Source organism: Balaenoptera acutorostrata, chromosome 5 (genome assembly GCF_949987535.1).
Source record: "Balaenoptera acutorostrata chromosome 5, mBalAcu1.1, whole genome shotgun sequence".
Taxonomy (NCBI): domain Eukaryota; kingdom Metazoa; phylum Chordata; class Mammalia; order Artiodactyla; family Balaenopteridae; genus Balaenoptera; species Balaenoptera acutorostrata.
In genome coordinates, this window is record NC_080068.1 from 127,598,546 (window position 1) to 127,621,213 (window position 22,668).

Here is a 22,668-nt window from a genome sequence, read left to right on the forward strand (position 1 = left end):
AATATACTAAAGGAATATAGAGATATTCTGGTTATAGATGTGGCCAAAAAGTCTGGTAATGAACTGTCTATGTGTTAGCATAATTAATAGGTCTGAGGGGAAAAGTTCAGTTATTAACATTCCTAATTAAGGGCATTTATCATCGGACTGAAAGAGGGAATAAACTTCATTCTTATGCAGGGATTGGAAATTACTTTTTGATGGAGGGGATACATGATGCTTTTGCAAAAGTTAATCCTAAAATCTAAAAGGGCTAATCTATGCTTTATTTTCTTGGTTAGGATATGATGACATTTAAATTAATACTATCTGTCACATTGTTCAGCTGAGAGTGCTGCAGCATTGCAAATGTCTCTATAATCAAAAGAGAGGTCAGAAATGTGGCATATCATATTTTAGATATGAAGAGAGTTGTTTTATAACTGTTCCAGGAAGATTGCATTTTGTCAGTGTTATTTGTGGGAAGATGTTGAAGAAGAGCTTGCCTTGTCTGTTATGAAGAACATTTTTAATAATGAAAATTGCTTGAGAACTTTCCAAAAGGCACCAATGATTTCATAAATCAGATTGTGCTAGCGTAATCTTCAATTACCAGAAATCAGTTGCATTTCACTTAATTATACATTTGAGATGAAGGAAGTTTTGGTTATTTCCATTTTGTTTCCAAGGTTGATAACTGGTTATTGTTTTACTTCCTCTTATTTCTAGTAAGTTTTTGTATAAAATCTGTTAGCAACTAAGTATTATCATAAATCATTTATTTAAATAATTTTCTTTAAATCAGCTACTCTTTAGTAGGAACAGTTCTTCCTACATAGAATTTCACTTGTATATTCATAAGATAAAAATACAAAAAGAAAGATGATCTAACTTCCAAAACTCCACTAAACAAGATCTAGAATTGCCATCATGTTACATAGAATTAAAATTTGATAATTTCAGTCTACTTTTCATTTACTCAATTTAAGCTATAAATCTGAGTAGACAAAGGAAACCCAAGTTTGAAATGGAAACAAACAATTTGAAATATTAAAGAGAATGTTTATATTACCTAAAGGATAAATATTAAATATAATAGAAAATAATGTCAGCTTATTATTATTATAATAGAAAATAATGTCAGCTTATTATTATTATTATGAGGAAATTTTTTCTTTTCAAAAATCTTCTAAATTTCATCTTGTTAAAATGTGATCTTATTTTGTGGCCTATTTTGATAATTATTCCATAAATATATTAATTTGATATTTTCAGTAGGCAAGTAGGCAGGAAGCAGGTTGTATTTCAAATTTGGTGGTAGCCTCTTGTATTTCAGAGTTTCAACATGTGTTGAGAGGTTTTTTTAAAAAATGTTCTCCAAAAAGTAACTCCTCATGACATGCTTTCTGTGGGGGATAAAATATTTAGTTTCCATTACATTTTATTACTTTATAAACTCTTTGTATAAATAGATCTTTATTGGAGTATAATTGTTTCACAATACTGTGTTAGTTTCTGTTGTACTACAAAGTGAATCAGCCATATGCAGACACATGTCCCCATATCTCCTCCCTCTTGCATCTCCCTCCCACCCTCCCTATCCCTCCCCTCTAGGTCGTCACAAAGCACCGAGCTGATCTCCCTGTGCTATGCTGCTGCTTTCCACTAGCTATCGATTTTACATTTGGTAGTGTATATATGTCCATGCTACTATCATTTTGCCCCAGCTTACCCCTCCCACCCCGTGTCCTCAAGTCCATTCTCTATGTCTACATCTTTATTCCTGCCCTGCCACTAGGTTCCTCAGTACCATTTTTCGTTTTTTTTTTTCTTAGATTCCATATATATGTGTTAGCATACGGTATTTGTTTTTCTCTTTCTAACTTACTTCACTCTGTATGACAGACTCTAGGTCCATCCACCTCACTACAAATGACTCAATTTCGTTCCTTTTTATGGCTGAGTAATATTCCATTGTATATATGTGCCACATCTTCTTTATCCATTCATCTGTCGATGGACACTTAGGTTGCTTCCATGTCCTGGCTATTGTAAATAGAGCTGCAATGAACATTGTGGTATATGACTCTTTTTGAATTATGGTTTTCTCAGGGTATATGCCCAAATTTATATATTCATATAACATAAAATTTACCTTTTTTACTATTTTTAAATGTACAGTTCAGCGGCATTAAGTACATTCACATTGTGGGCCACTTTTCAGTCTCATTTTCATAACATTAATAAGTTCTTTCTTTAGTTTTACTTGTCACCTCTATTTAGTATAGGACTTTATATTAAGGAAATACAGTGTTTTTGATAAAGATTCCTGAGAAATGATTAAAAATAAAATGTTACGTTATGTGTATATACCTAATTTATATAAACATATCTACAAAACTAATTAGTGGTAATATATTATAAAATGAAATTTTTAAGATAAAAGCTGATGGTCATATTTAAAATGTTACATACTTACTTGCTTCATGTATTTTCTGGATTCAAATCTAACCATATAATTTAATGTTAATATTGAATGGCTGCTTTCAATACATTTTCAGGGGACGGCTTACTTAATGTGAGAAATATGCATTTACTGCCTGGGTAAAAAAAGAAGCTAATACTTTATTACAACAAAAAAACACCCACTCGGGACCCTTTCACCAAATGTTTGATGTCAAGAACAAATCGGCTTTGTTGCAAAGCAACATATTTCAGTTAAGCAAAAATACTGTTTCGGCTGAATAGTTGTTCAAGTTTCAAGAAAGTATGTTTAATTTATAGGGGCTAACAAAAAATGTAAAACGTCTGCAGTTTGAACTTTAATTAGATGGTTAGGCTCATTCATTACACGTATTAAAGATGTATTTTCTGATAGAGCATTTGCCTGAAACATTTTTCTTTTTAAAATCTTTTTTTTTTTAACATCTTTATTGGAGTATGATTGCTTTACAATGATGTGTTAGTTTCTTCTTTAAAACAAAGTGAATCAGCTATACATATACATATACATATATCCCCATATCTCCTCCCTCTTGCGTCTCCCTGCCACCCTCCCTATCCCACCGCTCTAGGTGGTCAAAAAGCACGGAGCTGATCTCCCTGTGCTATGCAGCAGCTTCCCGCTAGCTATCTATTTAACATTTGGTAGTATATATAAGTCCATGCCACTCTCTCACTTCGTCCCAGCTTACCCTTCCCACTCTCCATGTCCTCAAGTCCATTCTCTACATCTGTGGCTTTATTCCTGTCCTGCCCCTAAGTTCTTCAACCATCTTTCTTTCTATCTTTTTTTTTTTTAGATTCCATATATATGTGTTAGCATATGATATATGTTTTTCTCTTTCTGACTTACTTCACTCTGTATGACAGTCTCTAGGTCCATCCACCTCACTACAAATAAATCAATTTCATTTCTTTTTATGCCTGAGTAATATTCCATTGTATATATGTGCCACATCTTCTTTATCCATTCATCTGTCGATGGACACTTAGGTTGCTTCCATGTCCTGGGTATTGTAAATAGCGCTGCAGTGAACATTGTGGTACATGACTCTTTTTGAATTATGGTGTTCTCAGGGTATATGCCTAGTAGTGGCATTGCTGGGTTGTATGGTAGTTCTATTTTTAGTTTTTTAAGGAACCTCCATACACTTCTCCATAGTGGCTGTATCAATTTACATTCCCGCCAACAATGCAAGAGGGTTCCTTTTCCTCCACACCCTCTCCAGCATTTATTGTTTGTAGATTTTTTGATGATGGCCATTCTGACTGGTGTGAGGTGATACCTCATTGTAGTTTTGACTTGCATTTCTCTAATGATTAGTGATGTCGAGCATCCTTTCATGTGTTTGTTGGCAATCTGTATATCTTCTATGGAGAAATGTCTATTTAGGTCTTCGGCCCATTTTTGGATTGGGTTGTTTGTTTTTCAGATATTGAGCTGCATGAGCTGCTTGTAAATTTTGGAGATTAATCCTTTGTCACTTGCTTCATTTGCAAATATTTCCTCCCATTCTGAGGGTTGTCTTTTCATCTTGTTTATGGTTTCCTTTGCTGTACAAAAGCTTTTAAGTTTCATTAGTTCCCATTTGTTTGTTTTTGTTTTTATTTCCATTTCTCTAGGAGGTGGGTCAAAAAGGATCTTGCTGTGATTTATGTCATAGAGTGTTCTGCCTATGTTTTCCTCTAAGAGTTTTATAGTGTCTGGCATTATATTTAGGTCTTTAATCCATTTTGAGTTTATTTTTGTGTATGGTGTTAGGAAGTGTTCTAATTTCATTCTTTTACATACAGCTGTCCAGTTTTCCCAACACCACTTATTGAAGAGGCTGTCTCTTCTCCATTGTATATTCTTGCCTCCTTTATCAAAGATAAGGTGACCATATGTGCGTGGGTTTATCTCTGGGCTTTCTATCCTGTTCCATTGATCTATATTTCTGTTTTTGTGCCAGTACCATACTGTCTTGATTACTGTCGCTTTGTAGTATAGTCTGAAGTCTGGGAGCCAGATTCCTCCAGCTCTGTTTTTCTTTCTCAAGATTGCTTTGGCTATTCGGGGTCTTTTGTGTTTCCATACAAATTGTGAAATTTTTTGTTCTAGTTCTGTGAAAAATGCCATTGGTAGTTTGATAGGGATTGCACTGAATCTGTAGATTGCTTTGGGTAGTATAGTCATTTTCACAATGTTGATTCTTCCAATCCAAGAACATGGTATATCTCTCCATCTCTTTGTATGATCTTTAATTTCTTTCATCAGTGTCTTATAGTTTTCTGCGTACAGCTCTTTTATCTCCTTAGGTAGGTTTATTCCTAGATATTTTATTCTTTTTCTTTCAATGGTAAATGGGAGTGTTTCCTTAATTTCTCCTTCAGAGTTTTCATCATTAGTTTATAGGAAAGCAAGAGATTTCTGTGCATTAATTTTGTATCCTGCTACTTTACCAAATTCGTTGATTAGTTCTAGTAGTTTTCTGGTAGCATCTTTAGGATTCTCTATGTATGATATCATGTCTTCTGCAAACAGCGACAGCTTTACTACTTCTTCTCCGATTTGGATTCCTTTTTTTCCCTTTTTCTCTGATAACTATGGCTAGAACTTCCAAAGCTATGTTGAATAATACTGGTGAGAGTGGACAACCTTGTCTTGTTCCTGACCTTAGTGGAAATGGTTTCATTTTTTCACCGTTGAGAATGATGTTGGCCTGGGTTTGTCATATATGGCCTTTATTATGTTGAAGTAAGTTCCCTCCATGTCTACTTTCTGGAGAGTTTTTATCATAAATGGGTATTGAATTTTTTCAAAAGCTTTTCCTGCATCTATTGAGATGATCATATGCTTTTTATCCTTCAATTGGTTAATATGGTTTATCACACTGATTGATTTGCATATATTGAAGAATCGTTGCATTCCTGGGATAAACCCCACTTGATCATGCTGTATGATCCATTTAATGTGCTGTTGGATTCCGTTTGCTAGTATTTTGTTGAGGATTTTTGCATCTATGTTCATCAATGATATTGGCCTGTAGTTTTCTTTCTTTGTGACATCTTTGTCTGGTTTTGGTATGATGTTGATGGTGGCCTCGTAGATGAGTTTGGGAGTGTTCCTCCCTCTGCTATATTTTGGAAAAGTTTGAGAAGGAGAGGTATTAGCTCTTCTCTAAATGTTTGATAGAATTTGCCTGTGAAGCCAGCCGGTCCTGGGCTTTTGTTTGTCAAAATATTTTTAATCACAGTCTCAATTTCAGTGCTTGTGATTCATCTGTTTATATTTTCTATTTCTTCCTGGTTCAGTCTCAGAAGGTTGTGCTTTTCTAAGAATTTGTCCATTTCTTCCAGGTTGTCCATTTTATTGGCATGTAGTTGCTTGTAGTAATCTCTCATGATCCTTTATTTCTGCAGTGTCAGTTGTTACTTCTCCTTTTTTATTTCTAATTCTATTGATTTGAATCTTCTTCCTGTTTTTCTTGATGAGTCTGGCTAATGGTTTATCAATTTTGTTTATCTTCTCAAAGACCAGCTTTTAGTTTTATTGATCTTTGCTTTTGTTTCCTTCATTTCTTTTTCATTTATTTGTGATCTGATTTTTATGATTTCATTCCTTCTGCTAACTATGGGTTTTTTGTTCTTCTTTCTCTATTTGCTCTAAGTGTAAGGTTAGGTTGTTTATTTGAGATGTTTCTTGTTTCTTGAGGTAGGATTGTATTGCTATAAACTTCCCTCTTAGAACTGCTTTTGCTGCATTCCATAGGTCTTGGGTTGTCGTGTTTTCATTGTCATTTGTTTCTAGGTATTATTTGATTTCCTCTTTGATTTCTTCAGTGATCTCTGGGTTATTAAGTAGTGTATTGTTTAGCCTCCATGTGTTTGTATTTTTTAAAGATTTTTTCCTGTAATTATTATCTAGTCTCATAGCATTGTGGTTAGAAAAGATACTTGATATAATTTCAATTTTCTTAAATTTACCAAGGCTTGATTTGTGACCCAAGATATGATCTATCCTGGAGATTGTTCCATGAGCACTTGAGAAGAAAGTGTATTCTGTTGTTTTTGGATGGAATGCCCTATAAATATCAAGTCCATCTTGTTTAATGTATCATTTAAAGCTTGTGTTTCCTTATTTATTTTCATTTTGGATGATCTGTCCATTGCTTAAAGTGGGGTGTTAAAGTCCCCTATTATGATTGTGTTACTGTCAATTTCCCCTTTTATGGCTGTTAACATTTGCCTTATGTAGTGAGATGCTCCTATGTTAGGTGCATAAATGTTGACAAATGTTGTGTCTTCTTCTTGGATTGATCCCTTGATCATTATGTAGTGTCCTTCTTTGCCTCTTGTAATAGTCTTTATTTTAAAGTGTATTTTGTCTGATATGAGAATTGCTACTCCAGCTTTCTTTTGATTTCCATTCACATGGAATATCTTTTTCCATCCCCTCACTTTCAGTCTGTATGTGTCCCTAGGTCTGAAGTGGGTCTCTTGTAGACAGCATATATGTGGGTCTTGTTTTTGGATCCATTCAGCCAGTCTATGTCTCTTGGTTGGAACATTTAATCCATTTACATTGAAGGTAATTATCGATATGTATGTTCCTATTACAATTTTCTTAATTGTTTTGGGTTTGTTATTGTAGGTCATTTCCTTGTCTTTTGTTTCCTGCCTAGAGAAGTTCCTTTAGCATTTGTTGTAAAGCTGGTTTGGTGGTACTGAATTCTCTTAGCTTTTGCTTGTCTGTAAATGTTTTAATTTCTCCATCGAATCTGAATGAGATCCTTGCTGGGTAGAGTAATTTTGGTTGTAGGTTTTTCCCTTTCATCACTTTAAATATGTCCTGCCACTCCTTTCTGGCTTGTAGAGTTTCTGCTGAAAGATCAGCTGTTAACCTTATGGGGATTCCCTTGTGTATTATTTGTTGCTTTTCCCTCACTGCTTTTAATATTTTTCTTTGTATTTTATTTTTGATAGTTTGATTAATATGTGTCTTCGTGTGTTTCTCCTTGGATTTATCCTGTATGGGACTCTACATTTCCTGGACTTGATTGACTATTTCTTTTCCCATATTAGGGAAATTTTCAACTATAATCTCTTCAAATATTTTCTCAGTCCGTTTATTTTTCTCTTTTTCTTCCAGGACCTCTATAATTCGAATGTTGGTGCATTTAATGTTGGCCCAGATGTCTCTGAGACTGTCCTCAATTCTTTTCATTCTTTTTTCTTTATTCTTCTCTGCAGTAGTTATTTACACTATTTTATCTTCTGGGTCACTTATCCATTCTTCTGCCTCAGTTATTCTGGTATTGATTGCTTCTGGAAAATTTTTAATTTCATTTATTGTGTTGTTCATCATTGTTGGTTTGCTCTTTAGTTCTTCTAGGTCCTTGTTAAACATTTCTTGTATTTTCCCCATTCTGTTTCCAAGATTTTGGATCATCTTTACTATCATTATTCTGAATTCTTTTTTTTTTTTAAAGATTTATTGATTGATTGATTGATTGATTGCTATGTTGGGTCTTCGTTTCCGTGCTAGGGCTTTTTCCAGTTGCGGCAAGTGGTGGCCACTCCTCATCGCGGTGCGCGGGCCTCTCACTATCGTGGCCTCTCTTGTTGTGGAGCACAGGCTCAGTAGTTGTGGATCACGGGCCCAGTCGCCCCGTGGCATGTGGGATCCTCCCAGACCAGGGCTCGAACCCGTGTCCCCTGCATTAGCAGGCAGACTCTCAACCACTGCACCACCAGGGAAACCCTATTCTGAATTCTTTTTCAAGTAGACTGCCTATTTCCTCTTTATTTGTTTGGTCTGGTGGGTTTTTACCTTGATACTTCATCTGCTATGTGTTTCTCTGTCTTCTCATTTTGCTTAACTTGCCGTGTTTGGGGTCTCCTTTTCGCAGGCTGGAGGTTTGTAATTCCTGTTGTTTTTGGTGTCTGTCCCCAGTGGCTAAGGTTGGTTCAGTGGGTTGTGTAGGCTTCCTGGTGCCGGGGTCTAGTGCCTGTGTTCTGGTGGATGAGGCTGGATCTTGTCTTTCTGGTGGGCAGGACTGCGTCTGGTGGTGTGTTCTGGAGTGTCTGTGACCTTATTATAATTTTAGGCAGCCTCTCTGCTAATGGGTGGGGTTGTGTTCCTGTCCTGCTAGTTGTTTGGCATAGGGTGTCCAGCACTGTAGCTTGCTGGTCTTTGAGTGGAGCTGGGTCTCGTTAAGATTGAGAGCTCTGGGACAGCTTTCGCTGTTTGATATTATGTGGAGCCTGGAGGCCTCTGGTGAACCAATGCCCTGAAGTTGGCTCTCCCACCTCAGAGGCACAGGCCTAACACCTGGCTGGAGTACCATGACTCTGTCAGCCACATGGCTCACAAGAAAAGGGAGAGAGAGAGAGACAGAGAGAGAGAAAGAGAGAGAGAGAGGGAGAGAGGGAGGGAGAGAGAGAGAGAGAGAGAGAAAGGAAGGAAGGAAGGAAGGAAGGAAGTAAAATAAAATAAAATAAAGTTTTTGAAATAAAAAATAATTATTAAAAATTAAAAAATTAAAAAGTAATAAAGAAAAAGAAAAAGAAAGAAAGAAAGAAAGAAGAGAGTAACCAAGCCAAAACAGAAATCTACCAATGATAGCAAGCGCTAAAAACTATACACACAAACAAAAAAAGAACAAAAAACAAAAATGGACAGACAGAACCGTAGGAGAAATGTTAAAAACAAAGCTATATGACAAAATCACAGAAAGAGGCATACACATACACATTCACAAAAAGAGAAAAAGGAAAAAAATATATATATCTATATATATATAAAAAAAAAAGGAGGAAGAGAGCCACCAAATCAATAAACAAATTGACCAATGATAATAAGCTCTAAATACTAAACGAAGATAAACATAAAACCAGAAACCAGTCAGTTGCATACAGCAAACCCCAAGTCTACAGCTGCTCCCAAAATCCACTGCCTCTATTTTGGGATGATTTGTTGTCTCTTCAGGTATTCCAGAGATGCAGGGTACATCAAGTTGATTGTGAGATTTAATCCACTGCCCCTGAGGCTGATGGGAGAGATTTCCCTTTCTCTTCTTTGTTTGCACAGCTCCTGGGGTTCAACTTTGGATTTGGCCCCGCCTCTGCATGTAGGTCGCCAGAGGGCATCTCTTCGCCGCCCAGACAGGACAGAGTTAAAGTAGCAGCTGATTAGGGAGCTCTGGCTCACTCAGGCCGGGGAGAGGGAGGGGTACGGAATGCGGGGTGAGCCTGCGGCCGCAGAGGCTGGTGTGACATTGCAACAGCCTGAGCCACGCTGTTTGTTCTCCTGGGGAAGTTGTCCCTGGATCACGGGACCCTGGCAGTGGTGGGCTCCATAAGTTCCTGGGAGGGGAAGTGTAGATAGTGACCTGTGCTTGCACACAGGCTTCTCTGTGGCTGCAGCAGCAGCCTTAGCATCTCATGCCCATCTCTGGGGTCCACGCTGATAACTGCAGCTCATGCCCGTCTCTGGAGCTCGTTTAGGTGGTGCTCTGAATCCGGTCTCCTCGCCCACCCCAAAACAATGGTCTCTTGCCTCCTAGGCAGTTCCAGACTTTTTCCTGGACGCCCTCCCATCTAGCTATGTTGCACTAGCCCCCTTCAAGCTGTGTTCATGCAGCCAACCCCAGTCCTCTCCCTGGGATCTGACCTCTGAAGCCCAAGCCTCAGCTCCCAGCCCCCGCCCACCCCGGCGGGTGAGCAGACAAGCCTCTCAGGCTGGTGAGTGCTGGTGGGCACTGATCCTCTGTGCGGGAATCTCTCCGCTTTGCCCTCCGCACCCCTGTTGCTGCACTCTCCTCCGTGGCTCCGAAGCTTCCCCCCCACCACCCCCGTCTCTGCCAGTGAAGGGGCTTCCTAGTGTGTGGAGACTTTTCCTCCTTCACAGCTCCCTCCCACAGGTGCAGGTCCTGCCCCTATTCTTTTGTCTCTGTTTTTTCTTTTTTCTTTTGCCCTCCCCAGATACATGGGGAGTTTCTTGCCTTTTGGGAAGTCTGAGGTCTTCTGCCAGCGTTCAGTAGGTGTTCTGTAGGAGTTGTTCCACATGTCGATGTATTTCTGATGTATTTGTGGGGAGGAAGGTGATCTCCACATCTGACTCCTCCTCCATCTTGAAGGTCTCCTCTTTTGAAAATCTTATTTTAAGTTTCCTTGAAATTTATTTTGATATGTTTGACCTTTTTAGGCCACTAGTGTTAAAAGGCAATACCAGTTTAATCATTTCTCAAACAAGAGTATAAAATATGATTCAGACAAACCTTGGAACTTCCCAATTATAAGGGACTATCAGAAGATTAAGCTGTGAATAGTCTGTGTGTGTGTGTGTGTGTGTGTGTGTGTGTATGTGTTTGTGTGTGAGATATGTTTTTGCAAATTTTATAAAATGCTTTTCAGAATCATATGTATTTTTTTCTATTTGCTCTAAAAATTTCAGAAGGTTCCTATCAATTTACATATATTTATTTTATTTTTATATGTGTATATACATATATACATATTTATACAGATTATGATGTATACAATACATATAATTTTTACAAAATGAAATTTGAGGTTCATTTTATCATCTGACCTCTAATTGTATTTCAAATATCCACTGTACCCTCCTAATATCTACAATTATAAATTTCTGAGATCTTGTCCTTTTATTTCATTTGTATCTTCAACCCCTTTCACTGGCTCACTGTCTTCTACCAGCAGCCTGTGTCATTTCATCCTACCTCTTCTTTCTGTTTGCATCTGGTTCTCATAAATCAATTCCAGATGAAATCAAGTAATCTTGCCCTAGTACGCCACTACCTATATAAGTCATCCTTATCAGATCTATCCAAGCTAAACATTGGCCCCTGGTATTCTGATTCTTCTCATGGGATTCAGGATTAATTGGGACCCTCTGTTATAAGTAGTAGACTATCTCCAAAACTTTGACCTTTGTCGACAGTCTTGTTCTCTGACCCTGGCTGTAGGCTAAAACCTATATTCCCAGATGTATATTTCTAGAAGTGTTCAGCTTTTTGAACTTTCAGCCATGTAGTCACTAGATCAGATTTCCATATATCGAGTCAAAGGAGAAGTTAATAAACATTGAGGACAAGGTCTATTGGTATGCATTATGGTTTTATATAAAGATGAATTAAACAATTATTTCTGCTCTCAATTAATTTGTAACTTAATAGAGAATATGGCAGAAGTACATTGATAATAATAATAATATAGAGTAAAAATATGCAATAAGAGTGACATACTTTTATCTGAGCCTAATGAACTGAGAAAAGATATTTTTTTTAAAAGTTCAAAATTGATTGCCTTCTGCCACTATGGCTGAATGTAAATAAGTTGCTCAAATTCTTTGGGTCTAAAGTTCTTTATTTAAAAAATTAAATTGTAATACTTACTTCATGAATCTGTATATTAAATGAGTAATACATATATAAGATACTCATACATATTATCTGTTATCAAATAAGTGTTCAATAATAGGCATCTATAAATATATATGTGTATATGTATTTGCACATATGTTTTTCAATTTATATATAAATATGTGGGCTAAGTTTACACAGAATAATTAAGACTTGAGTTTTTGACATACTAATATTGAGGCTCTGGAACCAGCAGAAAGCTCTGGACCAAAGATAAAGTAATAGTGAACATCATGCAGCACTTCACACGGGCTATAACCACAAAGATGTTGGGAAACAAGAACATAAGTTCCAGGACCACTTTTTCACATAGTTAAGAGGAAGGGTTCAAAAACAAGCAAACAAACACAGAAAAGCAACAAGAACAACAACAAAAACAAGACTTCATCATTCCATTAGGAAATGAGGAAGCACTAAAATCTGTGTGGGCCAAGGACTAGGGAACTTGTGTCCTTCATCCGAGAAGAGTGTGTAGAGATGAGGCTTACTCACTTGAAATCCAGGGGCATTGCTGCTTTTTTGTCCCTTGATTTCATCTCCCTGCCTAAAGCTGAGAGGGAGGACCTTGTGGAGCTCCTGCTATAGTGGACAAGTCTGAGGCTGGAGTGAGGTGTGCGGTGGAAAGCCCCACCCCCAAGAATAAATGAAAAATATTGGAGGCAGAGTTCGGAGTAAGTTAAATCTCAGTAAAAGACTTAGAAATGTAGAACGTTGTCTTTGTGAAGTTTCCTTGTAAAACTTTGAAAAGTAAATAAGACCTTCGTGCACATCCCCTGGGGCAACAAGAAAGTGAGGCCGCTGTAGAGATTGTGCTTCACTCTATCAATTCTTGAAGAAAATAGGAAGAGAAGAACCCCAAGTGCTTTGAAAGTGGGCTGAAAGAGAAAAGGGGACTCTGGGCATGGTTCTTGGCTTAAGAAGATGTCCCATGTGGATATGGGATTACCTATGGGGCCATTTCTCAAGCCAGGGCCATCTGTTGTCGCTGGTGCGCTTTTAAGATCTTGTGAAAAAATTATTCTCTGGTATGGAGACCGTGAGATTGAACTTGCTGAATATTTTCCTGGGTAAACAATGTTTTGTTCTTTTTGCTTACTAATTCAGAAAACACATCAACAACAATATTTATGTAGTTTATAGACAAGGAAAGAAATCACATGTTCCTGACCAAATGAGTTAGTCATCATTTTATGAGGTTTTCCATATGTGTGTCATCAGACACTTTAGAATACCAAAGATGAAACCTTTGTTTGGCAGTACTGTGTTATTTCTTAACAAGTTTAAGCACTGTTGATTAGACAGCATATCAGACATATTCAGGTCTTCTTTAAACTCTCACTGTAAATTTTTAGATTTTGCATTTTTAAACTTTCAATTCAACGTCTGCCACAAAGCTGTGAAAGTTTTGAAAGCTAAGTATCTCATATACTTATAACTACAAAAAAATCATTAAAAGAAAAGAATGATTCAAAATCTTTTCCTGAATAATATTATCATAGGATTGACTTGAAAGTTTTGTGGAGGAACAAAAATCCTGAGAACTATGACACAGAAATCTGTAGGATTAAAAATGGACCTTTTAAAGGTCAATATTCCATTTTTTTTTTTTTTGTTTCTAAAACAAGTACAACAACAAAGAGTACTATAGAATATGTTTTAACTATGTACCAGGCACTATCTTAAGCATGTTACATTCCCCTCAACTCCTCTTTTGAGGTAGGTTCTATTTTCATTATTCCCATTTTGCATGTAAGGAGACAGATTTAGTGAGTGGAGTACAATGTCAATAAAAGAGATAAAAGAGCCCTTTACGTCCTCTGGGGCATTGATTTAGTTATCCCCTCTCTCAATTCATCAGATGTACAGCCTCCTTCCCATGATATACCCTTCTGTCCACACAAAAGCACAGATATCCTCTAGTTAATTTTTTTAATGCAACCAGTGGGAGAAATACTAACATCATTCACATCATTAACTTCCATTTCATCAAAATGTATGTAATTAAACACGTTCAAGAGCTTTAGGCCAAACATTGGCCAAAAATAATACCGCAGAAAAATTGATTTTGGTTTTAACACGTGCTATGAAAAATTCAGAATTCGTGACCAGACTGATGTCTCCAAATGCTCCACAAACAACCTCGACAATAGCTAGGGTCCCTCACAGATGGACCTTTTTCTCTAGCTTGTGCCTCGTGCTGGGGATCGGCTTGTCCAGAGTCCCAGAGCATCTCACTGAGCAGTACCTGTCCAGCTGCTAACACCTTATGGCTTTTTGCCAGTGGTCAGCAGCTCCGCATTCAAGTCAAATCCCAGCTCCATTCCTCACTAAGTCTGTGGCCCTAAAATAGTTGCTCAGCCTTTCTCTCAGTTTACTTATATATAAAATGGAGATAACAGTTTTACTAACTTATGAAGATTAGACAATGCAAGTAAACTTCTTCAACCAGTACTTGAATACATAAAGACTCAGTAAATATTTGCAATTATCATTATTAATATGTTGAGTGAGATTTTAAAAGTATTATTTTAATGTGCTTCTTCAGTGTTTATAATACTTCCAGATCTATTCTGGGTGTGAAATGTTTGTGACATCAGCCTACCATTGTTTAAGTGACTAGTAAAAAGGCAATTACAGTATTTTAATATTTGTAGTCGATTATACAAAAAAAGCAAAAAGTGAGAACTAGTTTTCTTTCCTTTAATGTAAAATCAAACACCTAAAAAGTAGGATTTCTGCAGTCATGAATTTAAAAATATGTTAATGTAAATGGAATGCTTAATATAAATTACATCACGGAGAAGGATATATATGGCAACAAAGATCAACTTGCAGCCTAAATTTAATTGCATAGGTTTCCGGGAGGTATCATGCCTCATTACACTGCCCAGTTCAAGTTGTCTTACACATTTTTTATCTAACGTAGAATTTGAGCTTCCTTACATAGAGCACAAAAATACCAGATCACCAAAACCACTGCATTCCGTAATTTTCTAGTCTGTTGATTTTGGTTCCTATACATTTGAGCATAAAAGCTGATTGGTATTATGCCATCAGTAATAATAATCTAATAGGAAAAAGTTTGAAAAGTAGTAAGAAAATACTAACAAATCACAAGAATATTATTACAAAAAAATAATATTGGAAGGCTGTGAATCTCAACACCATTCTGATACTAAAGAGTTACTCCATAAGCATTTTACAGAGAAACAAATGAGCGAGTGAATGAATGGCTTTATTAACAAAATGTTGAGTACTAGAAATAAGTAGAATTTAAACTTCGTTTAACAGGAGATAATTTTATGGGAGAAAGAATAGTATCTTAAACAGAAAGTGAGAGTATCCAGGGCTTTATTTTATTTTACATAAATACAGTTAAACAGACTTTCATTATTTCTATTTAGGGAAATTAAAGTTTGAAAACTGATTTTGAAAGCACAACTAAGGGTAGATGATTTGCCATTTACCTGTGGGACCACCCACAGAGTCTAACCAAATATGTCATCTGACCTTCACCACAAAGAGTCTGCTAACCTTGTGTAGTACAGACCGTGTACTCCAAGATTTTGTTAAATGCTGGCTTTTCACTATATGCTGATAACAGAACTGGAACAGGAAATAAAAATGAATTGTTTCACATTTACCTTAAATATTCAATACATGCAACAAAAATGATTTCAAGTCAGCTCATTGGCATAGTGTTATTTCCAGCAAGTGGAAGATTAGAGTTTTGATGTTAACTTGAAGCTTTCTTCTTTAAGTTTTCTGCAAACAAATATTGTTTAGTACAGAAAAGGGGATTTAAAGGCCTCAGAAGCCCAGTTGGATTTTGTTGACAATAGCATTGAGAGTCACATCTAGGAATACAGTTTTTAACTCCGCCTTGTCAGCTGGCCAGCTATTCCAGGCCCAGGGGTATTCTCCAAATCTGGCTTGAGGTATTTTACTGTAAGTGCCTGTTTTGTGGCATTTAAATGATATTGTTGTGTTCTGCATTGCTGAATCAGCACCCTTAAAATAGAATAAGAGGTTGACGTATTCCTTTTGTGCAGCATCACTAGGAAAGAGTTGGAATACTATTCCCTAAATAAAAATATTTTTTTCTTGTAACAACACTGAAAATCACTCAATCACTTGCCTATGTGTTCCCAAATTTCACTTTGGGATGTTTTCTAAGTTCTCTTCCATAGTTCTGTCTACAGCTAATTGTTAAGTTTGCTATTATTTTTGTTATTTATGAACATTAAGACTTGATTTTCTTTTCCTTCTAGGATCCCCTGCCCTGACCGGAACTGGAACTATCAATGTCATAGTGGATGACGTCAATGACAATGTCCCCACTTTTGCCAGTAAAATGTATTTCACAACAATTCCTGAAGATGCCCCAACTGGGACAGATGTTTTATTGGTAAATGCCTCAGATGCTGATGCTTCAACAAATGCAGTAATCAGGTCAGTACATTTTCCTTTGTAAATTTTAATTATTTTTCTCATTAAACATTCGTCTTTGGACTAAATGCATACAATGCTTCATTTTGCTGAAATTCTGTAGCATTAACTCATAGCCCAATTGTGGTTGCTGAATAACCAACTATGCCTAAAATGAGGATTAAAACAATAATGATTTTATGTATTGTTCTAAAATTTTGTCTTATTAACTTTATTTATATTTTTATTGTATCTCATTATTTTGTAGTTGAGGAATTAGGGCATGGGTCAGTAGGAGATTCTTCTGCTTCTTGTGGTTGACTAGTGTCACTTATGGTATTTACCTGGTGACTGTGTCCTAGAGGGTCCAAGATGGCTTCACGCGCATGCCTGGTGTCTTGGCAGGGATGGCTGGAACTTTAGTCTCAGTTGGGCCCCTTCTCTGATCTTGTGGTCTCAGAGCTTCTCAGTGTGGTTCTTCAGCAGGGTAGTTGGACTTCTTTATATGGTAGAAGAACCTCTGGGTTACAAGGACCTCAGGTGAAAGCTGCTAATGCTCTTACAGGCCAGGCCTTGAAACGGCGTAGAATCACTTCCATAATACTTTCTTTGTCAAAGCAGCCATGGCCAGCCAAGAGTCCCCGGGCTAAAACCCATCGGTGAAAAGTCTTCAAATGACTGTGCCTTCATATAGTCAGATATAATAAAAATCCATGCCATTTTTATCTTGCAAAAAACTATTATGTTCACTTTAAATTGACAGACAATTATTACAATTTAAATGAAAAATATTTTCAGAGAATAGTAAGTTGTTATGCCAACCTAAATCTTATTTACTCTGGCTTGATATGTTTTTAATGGAATATATATTTTGGATGTTAATCACTCCTTGCTATTCATGGAATCCTGGAGAAAATCCACTTTTTCCTCTGGTTAACAGAGCTTTTATGTATTAATTTTTATATTGACTATTTAAGTATTACATATTTAAGTCATTTACCTAACTACTGATGGACTCTCTAAAAGCACAACCTTTTATGTGTGATGTTAATTTTCCCATATGGTCTAACATGATCTTTTACACAGCAGCTACCCAAAAAATATTTATTTATATTCTTCTTTCTACCAGTTTGATCAAATTATGCATTTTAATGGATGGTATACTTATTTTGAGTTAAACACTTTACATAACTTTTAATATTTTCCCTTCTAGTAAACCAACCTGCATTAATTACTAGCTTATCTAGTTTATATCTTTGTTTCCCAGACACCCATTCCAGAATTTAGCTCTTATAGAAATATATTCCTTTTTTTCCCCCAACTGACCAAATCTCCATTCAAAACCTCACTTTTAATTCTTTTATGTCATAACATTGGAGAAAGTCACAAAACTGTATCAACAGGGTTGACATTCAAAGGCAAATCCCTTTCTCTGTGCTCTTAATCCCATCCCATTCGATTTCCCTCAAATCATTAATTCAGCAGTTACTACATTTTGCTCTGGATCTTCAAGTAATCCTTCTTTCCTTGATCATATCTTTATCCCTATAGAAATGCTCAGAATATCTGGTATTGACTTCTGGTTCCTTTATTTACTTACATGACTTAGGAAAGTCATTTTAGTGTCTCTAAGGCTCAGTGTATCCATCAGTAAAAGTGGAGATAAGAATTGCTACTTTCGAAATTTGTGAGAATTAAATATATATTGACCAATTACTAGGTGCCAAGTATCATATATGGAATCAGTTAATATGTGCAAATGTCTCTAACACATTATTGGGACATGAAAGTCGCTAAATTTATACTAGTTTTTTTTTTCTTTTCATCATTCTAATATCTATTTTATTCCTAATATATTCTTCCTTGAAAAATGTCTACAACATAATAGTGACTTGGCACCTAAATAAATGCATTAAATGAATGATTCTAGTATTCTTTACAACTGCTGCTTTTCCTCACATTTTTCACACCACATTTTTGAGAGGGTGGGTTACTGCCTCAGAGTTTTCTCTGGCCATTTATTCTTGAAAATCTCTCAGTCTTTCTCCTCCATTGCTTTACCAAAAAAGACTATTCGAAGATTCTACTGAAATTTATCAAGTCCAGTGATTTCTGAGTCTTTATTTTCCTTTGCCTTTTGCAATATTTGCACCACAGGTCAGCCTTTCTTATTGGCATTTTTTTTCTCCTCAGTGTCTGTGTAAATGTTATTTCTTATTTCTCATCCTGTGTCTCTGACCACACCTTCTAATTTGCCTTCTGTGTCCCCTCTTTCTCTCTCTCCAAAGAAATTTGGACATTCCCCACAGCATTTTTTCTCAGTCCTTTTCTTTCCTTTCTTTATTTTCCCACACGTGTGTGTATGTGTGTGTGTGTGTGAGAGAGAGAGAGAGAGAGAGAGAGAAAGAGCAAAAGAGAGAGAGAGTAGAGAATCATCCATTTCCATGGCTGCAGCCATGAGAAAACTTACCCAGAAAACTAGACAGAAAACCTCTAAACCTGTTGTACCAACTCTGACTCCATCCTGGAGATTCCCACCCGTCTTTAAAACTCTCTAGGAGGCACTTCTACGTAGAGGTTCTGTTGTCATAAGGACAACGTATCAGAAGCTCCTAACCTTTTCTGTTTCTCCTCTTGGTGTACTGCTCTCTTTTAATGATGTTGCTTTGCTTTCTTCATCCTCCCATCTTGATGGCTAACAATCATCCTCTCCCCCTACGCTCATTCAGTGGACAAGTTTTCATGTTTCTTCTTTCCTAATGCCTCTGGCACTCATTCTTTTCTGTGCATCCCTCCTGCCAAGATCCTAGTTCAGTCCATAATTACATCATGCCTGGACCTATTATAATAAAAATTAACTTACTTTCCTGACTCTGGTTTCTAATCCTTCCAATCTATATACTACACGATCCTGTATAATCTTGGAGCCCTTACGATGTCCCAGATACTTTGTTAAGTTCTGAGGAGTTAAGCACTTCAGTTCTAATAAGAACACTTTAATATAGAAGGTAATTTTGCAATATTACAATGATAGTACCTTGGAACAAGTATAGTTTAAACACAGAATGTGTGGAAAGAACAGCATACTCAGTGATACCTGAGGAAATAAGTATAAGCTTCAAGTAATTGATGAATTTTGGAAAGACAGAGGAGTTGCTTATGGACAAACAAGAGATGAAAGGCATTCTAGGCAAAGACAGTAACAGGTGCAAAGCCAAAGCTATGCAAAAACAGCATCAGAAAAACAAAGCTGTTCAGTATGGTTGGTGTGAGTTAGGAATGGACCTTGTATACCATAGGAGAAAATTCACATTTCTTTCTGTGTCTAGTGGGAGAAACAACTGAAATGTGTTAAGGTGGGCAATAACATGATTAGTTTACGTTTTATGATGATTCCTCTCTCACTGTTGTAGAAAGTGATTTGGATAAAGCAAAGCCTGTGTCGGTAAATGAAGGGAAAATGGCAGTAACATGAAACAGCTAGCTCAGTGGCTCAGCTTTAACAATGATACTCCCCCCTCCTCAAAATCTTTCAACTTCCAGTTTGCCTAGGGCATAACGCCCAGTCTGCATATTCCAGCCCCTCCGTAAACAGCCCCAGCATCTTTCCAAGCTTATCCTGTACAAATGTATAGCCAAACTTTCAGCCTCACTGGATCACTTTCTGCTCCTGGGAAAAGGACCTGTGCTTTTCCAAGCACTATGGCTCTGTTCAAATCCTTCTATATCCTAGACCAGGGTTCTGCAAACAGCAGCCTGCAAGCCAAATTCGGCCCAGTGCCTAGTTTTGTAAATAAAGTGTTCCTGGAAAATAGCCATGCCCATTCATGTACGTATTGTCTGCAGCTGCTTTTGCATTAAAACAGCAAGTTGAGTGTTGCAACAGAGATCTGATGGCCTAAAGAGCTGAAAATATTTACTAACTGGTCCTTTACAGAAAAAAAATTTGTTGACTCCTAGCCTAAAATACCTTCATTCTCCCTTTACAATACTATTGTAAGGTGGGTAATCTCTTTAAGACTTAGCCTAAATTTACATTTCTCTAAGAAAGGCTTTTCTATCAAAAGTGATCTCTTTGTCTTCTGAATTCCCAAAACAATGCTTCTGAGCAATTTTGTAGCACTTAAGCATAACGCCTGGTTTTGTATTTACTTTTCCATGTGTCTTTCTTCCATCTAGGGTATAAGCTTGAGCACAGAATTTTTTTACCTACTTATCCATGTCTCTATTAGTTCATCCATTTACCTAAAGATGGATTATAAGAGATTATATATAATAGATTATTATAATTATGTACGTATATATACTGTTATGTGTGTAAACCTAAACTTTGAATTCTTGTCACATACTAATTATGATGCCAAGTGCTTTTCAAAAGAAATTACATTTGATGCTCAAAACTACCAAATGAAGGGAATACATATATGTATAATACTTCATAGATAGAGAAGACTTAGAAAGGCTAAGAAACTTTATGAATTTAAGTCCTTGAATGAGATCAAAATTCATGTCCAAGGGAACTGTGTTCCAAAGTCCAGTTTCTAAACTATTACTAAATCACTGTATTCTAGCAGCCCACAGTGCAGTGGCTTATGACTGTAGCAAATCTCAGGAAGAGGTAAAAAAGTTTCAAAAAATCAAATGGGGATATTTCATCTTTACAAATGCAACAACAGTTGATTTAGATTTTAGATAATAATGATCAGTTTATGCCAATAATTTGAAACAGTAATTTCTTGAGTCAGAAAAATAATTAACACCTTGTTGATTTGCATTGAACTAAATCATTGTAAACTGATTCTACATCAAACCTGAGCAAGAGTCCCTTTTGGCCTTAGCAAGAGCTACAGTGTGCCTTGTCTCACCCACATCCCCTCAGGCTGTGTCTCACCTTCCATCTACTGTAGGATAATGGAAAAAGTGCATGCTGAAGTCATAAAGATAGAAGTTCAGTCTCCATGTACCATTTATAGATTGCATGTTCCTCTGTGCAACTAGATTAGCCTCCCTTAGATTCAGATTCCTCATCGATAAAAAATGTAGTACAAAACCAAACTGTTAAGATTGTTCTGAGGCTTAAATGAAAGCATATATAAAATGCCTTGTAGTCTGCTGGGTACACACTAAGAACACGGTAAGATGCTGCAAAGTTGTAAAGAACAGTGTAGGTGTTTAGCTGTTAAGAATGTAGCACAAGACTTGATCTAAGTTCATAACCTTAAAAGAAATTAATGTGGACCAGAGAAGCAGGAGAGAGATGTATGAAAGGATGAGAAGTGAAACAAGATTCAAGTAATACAAGTGGGGAAAACCTGGGCATGTGATCTCAGCAGTCCATCCATTTATATTGTCCCCTATGTTTCTTTTATTTCTTTCTTTTTGTAACTTACAAGAATAAATTTGATTGAAACTGGTATTATAGATATTGTGAGATATTAAAGAATATCTCATATTTAAAATACACTATTGATACACTTTTATTCTTTAATTTTAAAAAATAATAAATATATTACCTACTTTTAAACAGACAATCTTATGTGCAATAGCATAAAATAAAGAATAAGAATTTATAGTACAAAGTTCCTCTATGGATTATTTAGTTCAACCTGGGCCAGAACTCACATCATTTGCCTTTCAACACATTGTTCATTCTAATATACCATGGTCTTCTCACATACAAAGCATCCAAATCAAATTTACATGCATTTTGCATCCTTCTTATTTTTATTTGTGAATGCTTAAGGGAACAAATATTTGAGTGAACCTTGGCCTTTGCTGTCATAAAGCTGTAAGAAAGCTTGTGGCACTATGAAGCACTTGTTCCAACCCCTATTAACTTATTTGGTCATTTCTACACCTACCGATAGAAGCAAAGTTTCCCAAAGTAAAATCACATAATTCTCATAATCCAGGTGTCTACAGACTTTGTCCAAAAGGTAAGGCAATATGATTATTTCATGAGTCCTGAATTTCTAACTTTGAGAAATCATTTAGAAACCTTTGATATTTTTATTTTGATAAAGAGAATAGATATCTTCTACTCTGTAAGCGTAGTAATCACACTTTGTAAAGAGTCATTTCTGGTCTAGGAAATATAGTCAGTGCTTTTCTCACTCCTGATCGTGGCATGTGGGTGTGTCAAAGGGTGTTCAAATCTGAGTGATACCAAGTACTTTATCAATACTAAAATCGTTTCTCAACCAAATTCCTTCTCTATTCTTTTTCTATTTAGCTTTCATTTTATAGAACCTCTATTTTTTTAAAAAAATAGCTCCCAATTGTTCATTATGTCTCTAAAAAGGATGAAGATGCTGAAATGTTTGTTTTAACCAAT

The 22,668-nt window shown here is 36.4% G+C and overlaps 1 protein-coding gene across 4 annotated transcripts in view; it reads left to right on the forward strand.

Moving 5' to 3' along the window:
* The window catches only part of FAT4 (FAT atypical cadherin 4), a 171,669-nt gene that overhangs the window by 103,931 nt on the left and 45,070 nt on the right, over positions 1-22,668 (forward strand). For all 4 annotated transcript variants that reach the window (XM_057546733.1, XM_057546734.1, XM_057546732.1 and 1 more), the window contains one exon: positions 16,178-16,358. In XM_057546733.1, the coding sequence (XP_057402716.1) occupies positions 16,178-16,358 (181 nt within the window). The remainder of the gene's footprint in view (positions 1-16,177; positions 16,359-22,668) is intronic.